We start from the raw sequence: 12,049 nt of genomic DNA, 5'->3' as shown, positions 1-12,049 counted from the left end.
GAGCTATTCGTGGACTAATGGTTTGTTTATTGAGTGTAAGACGGAAGCTATCACAATCGGTGACGATTTTAAACTTGATACCTTGTAAATAAATGTGAAATCGTTTTATAGCATATACAGCGGCTAGACATTCGAGTTCAAAACTATGGTATTTGGACTCTACGGGAGTTGTTCGATGGCTAAAATATGATACCGGTCTAAACTGTTCTCCCTCCTGCTTTTGTAGCAGGATAGCTCCGAATCCATTTGTACTGGCATCGCAATGCAGTTCTGTTATCGCGAGGGGGCAATAGATTGCTAAAATTGGCTTATTAGATAAATAAGTTTTTAGTGTTTCGCATGCTTTATTTTCTTCTTTGCCAAAGTTGAATTCAGTATTTTTTTTCAGTAAATCGTATAGAGGTTTTGCTATCAATGAAAATTTTGGGATAAATTTTCTAAAGTAGCTTGCGAGACCTATGAATCGCTGAACTTCTTTTATATTGCGCGGAACAGGGTAATTAATAATAGATTCGATATTCGCTTCACTGGGTTGGATACCATTTTCATTAATAGAATAACCGAGATACGTGATTTGATTATATAAAAAGGAGCATTTGTCTAGGCGGAGTCTGAGATTATGTTTTTGCGCGACTTCGAATATTTCACGTAAAATATCAAGATGTTCTTTTATTTTTTCGGTAGCAATAAGAAGGTCATCCATGTATACTAAGATTTTACTTTCCGTTATCATTGATCTAAATATGTTGTGAATATATCTTTGAAAGACTCGGGGGCGTTCGTAAGTCCAAACGGCATTTTTAAATATTCAAATTGCCCCAAAGGCGTAATGAAATCAGTGTATTTTATTGAGGATTCAGCCATTTTAACGTGGTGAAATCCGTTTTGTAAATCTAAGCTACTGTAGATTTTTTTTCCTTTTAATCGGTCTAATTGATCGTCGATCATGGGTGTTGGGAAATTATCTTTTACTGTGATTTTGTTTAATTCTCGGTAGTCGACACATAATCTCAGATTACCGTCTTTTTTCCGGACGAGTACAATTGGACTTGCATACGGAGAAGTACTTTCTCGAATTATGCCTTCTTTAACTAGATCATTTAAAATAACGTTTAATTTCGTTTTGTCGGCGTGTGATAACCGGCGTGCACGGAAACTAATCGGTTGTTCGTGTTTTAAATGTATCATCATTTCCGGTTCGCATATTGGAGAATTTGACCTTTCGCGCGTTACATATATGTTATTATACAAGCTTTTTACATTCTCTGTTATATCGTGAGAAACACTCGGATTGATGTTTAGATTTATCTCGTTATTCAATCGATCGGTACAATCGATATGCATTATTTGATCGATAAAATTATCTGCTTTTTTTTCTGAGTCGGAGTTGTTCTGCAAAAGTTTAAATGTTTCATCTATCAATATTTTAATCGCAGGATTAGAAGTAAAATCTCTTCCTAGTAATGCTTCACCGCTCATTGTTTTATGTGGTACAACGAAAAATTTAATAAAAATGTCAACGTCATTTATTTTAACGGTTTTTCCGAAAATGCCTATTTCGATTCGCGAATTATTAACATCGTTAAATTGATAGCTGTTTTTTGTTACTGGAGTACGACAATTAACTGGAGCGTATTCTGGTTTTATTATACTGACCGGCGATCCAGTATCTACAATCGCCTTGACGGAAAATTTGCTTATGTTACCTTCGTTATCTGGTATATCGTATGACACAGGTACTATATATGGCTCATCTTCGATGAATGGTTGGATCAAATTAGTCTCGGCCAATACATTACTCGTTTTTTTTTCTAACTCTAAATCACTAGATTGCTTATCGGGCTCGCTCGTAATAATTCGCGGGTTCGGACAGGCGGGTGCACGATGCCCTTTCTCCTTGCAGTTGTAACATTTTATAGCTTCTCTCGGTGGTTGTCTTTTGGTGTTCTCAGATGTAGTCGGCCTAACCTCCTTGTTGGATTTCTGCAAATTCTCCGATGTACCTCGTTCGAATTTTGGTTTGCTTCTTAACGTGATATTCTCAAATGCTTCTACTAGTTCGGTCATTTCTTTGAATCGTTGCAATCTCGCCTGGTCCCGTAATCTCGGATCAGGTACTCCGTCGAGAATATAATCGATTATTTCATCGTTATCGATCGATATCCGATTTGCCAGAATGATTTTGTCGTGATAATATTCCGTGAAAGATTCTCCTGGTTGCCACATACGCTGTTCAAATTCTTTCCTCAACGCTAGTTTACTCGGGCGATGCTCGAACATTCTTCTCATTTCTTCTAGCAGGGCTGTTGCATTTAGCACAATATGTTCTGGTTTCGAGTGAAACCAGCTGAGGGCTTTCCCTTTTAATCTTGAACTGATTAATACTCTCGTAGCTTTATCATCAAAGTTATAAGTATCGCACAGGAGTTCGACCTGCTGTTTCCATCGCTGAAATTCGCTGCCTGCGCCGTCAAATTCGCTCAGCAGATCCTTGAGCCCCTTAATATTACTGACGTCATTCGTGTTAGGGCTTCTATTTGTCCGTGCGCGGAATCCCAGCTCCTCTTCTTGTTTCATCAGTTCAAGTTCGCGTTTGAGTATATCTCTTTCCCGCCGGATGAGTTCATATTCACGATTCATCGTATGTTGTTGTGCTTCGCCATTAGCTGTGTCGTTTTCTATTTCGTCGGGCTGCTCTATCTGTCTGTCCTTTTGTTGGATTCTATTCCACATGTCAGGAGAATCTTTTTCCAGCCGCATAATTAAGTCAGCCTTGTTGCCTGACGTCGGAAGATTTTTTTCCCGAAGAAGCTCCTTCAATTCGGCGACAGTATAGTCTGAGGGATTCATCGTATTTACTGTCTTGGTAACACTAATGATATTGACGATATATAATTTCACGGTCTCGGCTAGAGATAATCTGGCGATCTCGTTGTCGCACACACAGCACGTTAATTCGTCGCGATTTTCGCGCACACAGCGCGTTAACTCGTCGCGATTTCCACACACACAGCGCGTTAGTTCGTCGTGATTTCCTCGTCTCTCTGAGTATGCCACTGGAGCGGAGTGTGTGATCCCACTTCTGAATTTGTGGTTAAATCAATCTCTTTATTTTGTCACAAATTTATTACATAAGCTTACTCTGCTAAGGCTAGGGCAGGACTGTCTCGTTCCGCCTCGCTCCCTCAATATATATGTTTCGGCCGTGCTTTGTTGATGAGCAGCGTCTCGCGGTGCGACTTTGACAACCGATCTGAGAAGAGCCGCGAGCCGCTCTGCGCGATAAGAGATCCTCGCGAGGATCTCACCGAAAGGAATCGGTATCTTTGATCCCTACAATATAAAAATTCTTTTCCCATACCTTTCCTTAAGCTTCGTTTTAATTGTTAATTCCCCAGTTAGCCAAGTCTGCTCGAACAGATTTCGCCAAGTGCTTGCTAAAAATTGTTGTCAGCAAAAAGGCTACAATTTTGCTACAAGAGTTGTTATTACCTGATTAAGCTGGCAGATTGGCGGCAAAAACCGAGCAAAGTTTGCTGACAAAATCCGACAACAAATTGTCGGTAAAAAGCAAGCGAAGCTCGCTGCATGACTTGACGTCAAGTTGGCGGCAGAAACCGAGCAGAACCTGCATAATCGGTATTTAGATGCCTTGATTCAATAGTTCCTTCGCTTTCCGCTACGCGATGCACGCTTCCTCGCAATCAAATTTCTGTTAGAAGTAGATATAAAGCCTGCTAGTGGCTATTAATAAAAGATCAAAATTATATTTCTATTGGTTTGTAACGTACGCTCCTGTATCGTTCTCGGATTTTTATTTAATTTCGGATAACTCTTCGGAGCCAAAGGTTCGGGTCGAGAAAGATAGACGGGAGTTATTGTATTAAGATGTACGTGTTTATTTGTGTCTTTAATGTACAGATGGTTGTGTGACAATGCGTATGAGTGTATGTGTCGATGTGTGTATTCGCAGTTTATCGAATTTAATAGCGTTTCGCGAGAATCGGGGATTCCAATATATATATATATATATCGCGGCTCTCGGCCCAGACGGCGTCTACGCTTTTTACAGCTGTTTTGGTTACGTTTTTGTGGCTAGCGCGCGTGGTCGGTGAATCCGCTGGTGGTCTTTAAAGTGTGCTTGCCTGCGAGTATAATTCGATTCGTTAGCGGAGTCTCGGTGTCTGGACGCTTATTTATAATTATTGTACGCGGTGATGGATGCGCGGTGTGCGTGCTTTGTCTCGCAGATTTCACGGGCACTATTATCGCGGATGCGTGTAGTCGCGGCTATACGACCGGTCGCTGGCCTCCTTGGAGGCTATCGCAAGATGTGCGCGGAAATCGCGTCCCTGGTAACGCGGTTGGACGTAATTTAAGAGGACGGAACGCGTTGACCAGAATGCGGACGAGAACACTCGGAGGCGGCTTTCTCTCCACCCCGTGACTTATGCAGTTCTGGTATGTGTCGGAATTGGTCGGTCGGTCGAGAACGCTCGGCAGAATCGGAGCGGCCCTCCGATCCTATGCGATGACTATGATAGTAAGGATGCACGGCTCGTCGTCGAGAACTCTCGACGAAGGCGGAGATACCCTCTACCCTCGGTTTCGAGTCGTGCTTCGGGTCAGGATTTTTCTCTCACACGATACCCATGTGAGAGCGGATCAGTAAGAAGTGTCTTTTCTCGGGCCGATGGGCCCTTTTTATACCGGAGTTCTGCACCCGCGTCAGCGCAGAATCGGGGTCTCCCTACTGAGTGGCGGAATCGGTACAGGGTACTCGGCGGGGGATGAGACGCCGAACGCGGGTCGTTCGCTCGTCGCGTCGTCGGGCCTCATCGGCGGTTTTTGGCGATTGTACGGCCGTTTACGTTTTAAATAAAATGTGGGCGCACCGCGCCCTTGCCCGGCCGATGTTCGTCGGGCGGCAGCTTCCGGCTGGTGTACGCCGGGAATTCGTAACGATGCCCAGGTGCATCGTTACATCACCCCCCTTCAGAATTAGCGCCTGAATTCGAGGCGCATCTACTCGATCTTACGACGATATCGGAACTGCCCGTCGCGTGAAAAGCGCAAAATCCACCGCCCCTGCGGTGTGCGGGCCTTGTAGCGTCGTGCGGTATGTACCGCGAAGTGCGGCACCTCCACGATCATCCCGGGCTCCACTTCGACGCGCATTGGCGGGGCTGGAATCGGGCCAGTCGGTTGGAGTAACGGTGATGGCGGTTCCGGCATTGATTTCCGTGCTGGCGGAGGTTGTCGTTCGTGCGGCCATGGTGGCCGTCGCTGCGGTGGCGGCGGAGGCGGCATTGTTAAAATCGCTGCCTTTCGCGCGTTTTCCCGGTCGGAACGCTGGATTAGCGTGCCCACCCTGGGTGGTCGGGAAGGCATTGGTGTCGGTGGTGTCGGCGACGGGGTGCAGGCCCTGGCTTTCGCTGCTTCTGCCTGGTCAGTTGACTCTGCCTCTATCTCGGCAAGCCAGTCGTTAATCTCGGCTATCACGTCTGTCTCGGTCGACATCCTGCTAGCTTCTGTGCCGATTCTCCGTGTTCGTCCTCGCTTTCCGCCGAGTCAAGGTTGATGTTGTTTCCTTCGGCGATGTTTTGAAGTTCGCCATCCTTGTCGCACTCGCTTGCTGGTTTTAGGTCTTGAATGTGTATATGTTTATGCCACTTGCCCCGTTTGCTCCGTAAATCCGTTATAACGGGTGAGATAAATTTTCGGACTTTGTATGGGCCGCTATACTTAGGGGCCAATTTTGCGTTGAAATTATCGCTTTTTTTCGATAGCGGGTGTTCGCGCTTCCATACCCATTCTCCAAGCTTCGGCTTCCAGGATCTGCGGCGGAGGTCGTAGTAACGTTGCTGTCTATGGAAAGCCCGTGCTAACGTTATCCGAACTAGTTCGTATGCCTCTGCCAATTTCCTTTTTACTGCGTCTGGTTCGTCGGCCGGTCGGGTCGGCGTGTCCAGTGAAATTGGCGGTGTCAGCTCTCTTCCGTGGTTGAGAAAGGCTGGAGTATAACCGGTGGCGTTGTGTACCGCCGTGTTGAACGCGAATTGTAAGGCAGGCAGGTGTTCGTCCCATGATCTATGGTCATTATCCACATACTGACCAACCATTGTTTTAATCGTCCGGTTGGTCCGTTCGACCGGGTTGCAGTGCGGGGCGTATACTGGTGCGGTGAGGTGTTTTATTTGGAACGCCGCTAACCTCTCCTCTAGTTGTAACGACCGGAGCTGGGTTCCGTTGTCAGACAGGATCGTGTTAGGTCGGCCGTGTCGCAATACCGTGTTCCGTAGCGGAACCAACTCCACCCATTTTGAGAAGCGATCCTGCAGGACGAAAAGCCAGGTATGTCCTCGTCGTGACCGGGGAAGCGGTCCTATCAAGTCGATTGTTACTTGCTCCTACGGCTGCTGGATATTTGTCACGTGCAGTGTCCCCGCTAGTTTTTGCTGCAGCGTTTTATGGGTCTGGCAGTTCTTACATGTCCGGACATATCGGGCTATGTCTCGGAATATGCCTGGCCAATAATGTCCCTCAGCGATTCTCTTTCTCTTTCTGGCTATGGTTTTGGCTATGCCGAGGTGGCCGGCGGTCGGTGCGTCGTGGTAGCGACGAAGGATCTCGATGTGCTTCTCGGTTGGCACAACTTCCATTGATCTTCCGCCGCCGTCTCCTTGAAGTGTAAACTGTGGAGGAGGTGTCGGTACAACCAGCCGGTTTGTATCCGATATTCAGGTCGGCTGTCCGGGTCCCGTTCTATCTCGAAGTATAGGCGGTGATACCAGCGGCATTTTCCCGGTCTCCTGGCTGAGCTGGTCCTCGGGAGGCGTGAGAGCGCGTCGGCGACACGGTTCAACGTACCGCGCCGGTACTTTATGTCGAACGCATATTGTTGAAGCTCGAATACCCAGCGTCCGAGTCGGAGATTCGAGTTTTCCTAGCCACTTTAATGCTTGGTGGTCTGTGACCACGGTGAAGGTGTAGCTCTCCAAGTAACTCTTCATCCGCCGGATTCCCCAGACGATCGCCCGGGCATCGTTACAGGTTTAATTTTTGATACCTCATACAAACCTAATATGAGAATATTAAACTGATTAGAATCAATAGGATAAATGGAAAATTATCCTATTTGAAGCATAAAGCAAGAGTTTAATTATCATATAAATTATGTCTCAATTTTATAAATTAAATTTAATTATTTTCACAATTTACTTTATTATTAATTTAATTAAGTTGAAAGAGAATTTGCTACGTGAGATATAACTACGATATAACATTACATTTCATAGTTATTTATGAAAAGAAAATTATAATTTACCAATAAAACTTATTCTGTAATATTAAATTTTATTGCACTTTGATCAAAAGCAGATCATGCTCGGTTTCTATCGTCAATATGCTGTCAGATTGCGCGCGGGCAGATTTTGCTCGATTTTTGCCGACAATTTGACGTTAAGATGTCAGCAAGCTTTGTTCGGGTTTTGTCACCAATTTGCTGTCAGGTTATGTCAGCAAGGTTTGCTAGCAAAACACGAGCTTAATGCGGACACAGATGGCTATGGATTTGGTGTGGAATTTTGATTAAATTTGCTGCCAATTTGCATGCAATTTGTTAACATTTTGCTTACTAGGTCATTTGGAGTATACAGGGTGATTCTAAATAACTTTATGCTTTTGCAAAAACATAATCTTGACCGAATTCTAAGACGATTTTTCCTTTGGCAAAATTTCGTCCGAAGCTTAGTTTTTGAATTATTAAAGGAAGTAGTTAACGTATGACGTGTCGAATACAAGAAGCAGGCAAGGGTGACGCGATTCATCGTCAGACGCGGGTGCTTACGCGGGGCGCCTGCTGCGATCAGCTGGTCGCTATACACATACATACACACATGCGAACACATACATTCTCTCTCTGTCTGTCTGTCTGTCTGTCTCTCTCTTTCTCTCTCTCTCACCCCCCCTCTCTCGCTCATTCGCTCACTCACCTGTTTTTTTTTTTTTTTTTTTTTTTTTTTACGAGAGAGGGGAAAATGCATTTTATGCATACCTACCGGTCGATCCAGTGAGTTATGTGGGACTCGAGTACCAAGTCGAATTACCAACTCGGTACTCCCTACCCACTAAAAACCCCTCTCTTTTCACGAATTTCCTTTGACACACTGTCCCTCTGACTTCCCGAGATCTGTTTTCACATAACGTCAAAAAGTAGTTATTATTACCTTGTTCGATGACTTTTGATGTATTGCTGTAATTGCTTGAAGGAGAAATGAATTTTCCGATAGATCGTACGTTCTCAAATTTAACGTAGATATCACGTTGCAAAAGACAAGAAATCCACACTAAATTATTAACTGAAAGTTTTTCTCCTTTCATGAACTGTATTCTTGTATAAACTTTAACGTAATCACATTTATTTACTCACTCGATGAGACGAGAAATTTACTAATGACTCTCACTAATCACTATTAATCACTGTCGAATAATAACTGTTGGCGATTAAAAATCACTCGATGAAAGAAACACGCGCGGACACGTTACTACACGACGCGACGATATAAAATATTAATATTAAATATTTATTTAAGATAATAGTAAAAGTAATAAATATTTTAAAAACACTTATTTAATCTAATTAATTTTTAAATAGATATCATACGATGTATGGATATCACACACATTCATGATAATAATAATATTAATATGTTAAATGTTTATTATGTTTACCGCATTCTTCAATCGAACATATGATCGCGTTCGATAGCGCCAGTAGTACATTAACCTACCGCAACCTACCATGACAAAAAACTGCTTGCAGTCGCCGAATAATTACCGTCGCATTGTCGCGTCGTCGCGTCGTGTAGTAACGTGTCCGCGCGTGTTTCTTTCATCGAGTGATTTTCAATCGCCAACAGTTATTATTCGACAGTAATTAATAGTGATTAGTGATAGAGTCATTAGTAAATTTCTCGTCTCATCGAGTGAATAAATAAATGTGATTACGTTAAAGTTTATAAAAGAATACAGTTCATGAAAGAAGAAAAACTTTCAGTTAATAATTTAGTGTGGATTTCTTGTCTTTTGCAACGTGATATCTAAATCGTTAAATTTGAGAACGTACGATCTATCGGAAAATTCATTTCTCCTTCAAGCAATTACAGCAATACATCAAAAGTCATCGAACAAGGTAATAATAACTACTTTTTGACGTTATGTGAAAACAGATCTCGGGAAGTCAGAGGGACAGTGTGTCAAAGGAAATTCGTGAAAAGAGAGGGGTTTTTAGTGGGTAGGGAGTACCGAGTTGGTAATTCGACTTGGTACTCGAGTCCCACATAACTCACCGGACCGACCGGTGAGTATGCATAAAATGCATTTTCCCCTCGTAAAAAAAAAAAAAAAAACCACGGGTAAGTGAGCGAATGAGAGAGAGAGAGAGAGAGAGAGTGAGAGAGAATGTATGTATTCGCATGTATGTCCGTGCATAGTATAGCGACCAGCTGATCGCCGAAGGCGCCCCGCGTGAGCGCCCGCGTCTGACGGTGAATCACGCCACCCTTGCCTGCCTCTTGTATTCGACCCGTCATACGTTAACTACTTCCTTTAATAATTCAAAAACTATGCTTTGCACGAAATTTTGCCAAAGGAAAAATCGTCTTAGAATTCGATCAAGATTATGTTTTTGCAAAAACATAAAGTTATTCAGAATCACCCTGTATACCGTGCATGCATCTGCCAATTCCTTTAAAGTAAACTGGCAGTCATCGTTTTCTTCAATATACGAAAATATCTCTTCCATTGCTACTTCAATACGATGGTCGATAGGTCGACCAACATTACCTGGTTTTCGGGAACGGAGAAAATTCAGGTAACATTGACAAAAAACACAACTTTTTAAAAAGATTTTCTGTTTAAAAAAAATGTTGAGGAATTCCCCGCTTACGAATAGAATATTTTTTTTGGGGTGTACTAATAATACTTATAAAATCTTTCTCGACAGCAAAATATTTGTAATATAACTTTTCTGCACCTCATAGTCACATATAATACTGTAGTGGTGTGCACATTTTCTCTTTCAGACTTAATTCACTCTATATCTTCGAAACGGTTGACTCCACGAAAAAAAAGTATAACCTTTTTTGTAAAGAATTTTATGAGCTACAATTTTAATAATAGCTGCTTTTCTCGAAAAATTGACAGTTTTCGAGATAATGGCAAAAAACTAAAATTTACCCCCTTTTATCCCCTATAAAAAAAAATCCATGGATCAAATTAACTTTTCAGGATTTCATTAGAACATCGAAATAAAGGTCTCCACAAAAATCCAGATTGGTCCTAATTTTTTTATAGTTCTGTCCTTTTCAAGTCTAATTTTACTGGGCTAATAGCCTCACCCCCAGTACTTATTGGGTAATTTTGCTTCGACGAGTAAACATTTCGCCATTTCAACCAGTGACCTATTTTTCCTTTCTGCGACGCCATTTTGTTCTGGAGCATAGGTTACTGTGTACTGTGCTTTGATATCTTCTTCCTTGAACAATTCTTCGAGCTTTTGATTAACATACTCCTTTCCCCTATCTGACAAGGGGAGTGCCAAGTAGTGAGATCACGGATTTGGCTGAATTTTAAATTGTTTGAGAGGTAACCCCCCACTACTTTATAAGCAAGTGGCACGATGCAATATTCAAGTATTCGCGAGAAATTTGCATCGAAAGTTTTCCGTGCGCCTTGTATACTGAACAGATTCGAGAGATTTTCAGGTAGTGAGCGTAGCGTAGCAGATAAGGTAGCGGACGAGAATACTGTACGTTGCAGGTTCGATTCCTACTTTTCCAATTTTTTTTTTTTTTATGTAAATTTATTCAAAATGCACATTAATGTGAATAATTAGGATCCATGGAGTCGTTAAGTTAAAAAATTATTTTTAGTATACACAATTTAATATTTTATATTAATACACATTTTACGCTGCATTTCCGCAATCGTACGAATGACATTTTGGTTGATTTAATAAAATACTGCAAAATCACGTTTAAATTTTACTTTTATTTATATTCAGATTCCTCGGAAAGTTTACAATTTTTTGGGTGGTAATCATCTCCTAACATGCATATTATTTCTTTAAAAATTTCGTCACCCATTGCAATGGAAGCCGACGATATTTGTTGAGGAGGTGTATTTGTAAGAAGATTCTCGGATTCCAATAAACTTTTACAATATGTAAAAGCGTTAGTAAAGGTGTTTTTCGTCTCATCGTTCGTTTCTTCTATTTCTAATTCACAATCAGATGGATTTTTCTCTGCACTACTGCCTGGCTCTTGCATGTTTCCAAAATATTATCTGCACTAGTCACTGAACAACTCGTTATAACGGCAGCTGCTGTTTGACTGTGGAGTGAATCAAACGGACAAAGAAGAGCAAGGGCTATCCCCACCCTAACTCTCCCGAAAATAACGGTTTTCGCAGGTAGAAACAGCAATAAGAATGTAATATAAAATATGGGGGGAATGCGTGCGTTCTCTCATCAGAAAGTTCTGACTGGTGCACGAGTTAAGAAGAAATATTATATTAAGTAAAGATTTAAAATAAAGGAATATATATGGATCGCATAAATATCTATCCAGATTGAAAAAAAACAGTATTCGATATATTATGCATCGTATTTATGAAGCTGACGTTCCTATGGAATGTAAGTATTGTTTTTGTGAATATTTTGTGAAAAATTGTGAAAAATTTGTGAAAAAAAAAATTGTGTAATAATAAATATTTTTGATATAGTTCCAGGACGAAATGGAAATTCCCGGGTTCGTGAACATTGAGCGTCGACGCTGGGTGCGGGCGGTGCGCTGGGCTGAGAGGGAGGACTTCTCCTATATGTGGGGCGACACCCCGGAGAGTCGCCAGGTTGAAGATATTTTCGACCTGCGGCGGCTCTTCGGGGAAGAGCCCTACGATAACATAGAAGAACAGTGGGTACAAGAAAATTGGAACATAGAAGAAGAGGAAGAGGAGCAGGAGGAGGAAGAGGAAAGAGAAGAGGAAG

The 12,049-nt window shown here is 42.3% G+C and overlaps 1 protein-coding gene across 1 annotated transcript; it reads right to left on the bottom strand.

The window, feature by feature from the left end:
- Positions 1 to 729: 729 nt before the first annotated feature.
- Positions 730 to 2,850, bottom strand: LOC145960080 (uncharacterized). The gene has a single exon (XM_083079350.1). It carries the CDS (start codon positions 2,848 to 2,850, stop codon positions 730 to 732), a length of 2,121 nt encoding a protein of 706 aa, XP_082935476.1.
- Between the last annotated feature and the right edge of the window lie 9,199 nt (positions 2,851 to 12,049).

The sequence above is a fragment of the Camponotus vicinus genome, unplaced genomic scaffold (assembly GCF_025532165.1).
Source record: "Camponotus vicinus isolate PSW18456_S1 unplaced genomic scaffold, iyCamVici1.0 SCAF_10, whole genome shotgun sequence".
NCBI lineage: Eukaryota > Metazoa > Arthropoda > Insecta > Hymenoptera > Formicidae > Camponotus > Camponotus vicinus.
This window is presented reverse-complemented; position numbering and strand designations above follow the sequence as displayed.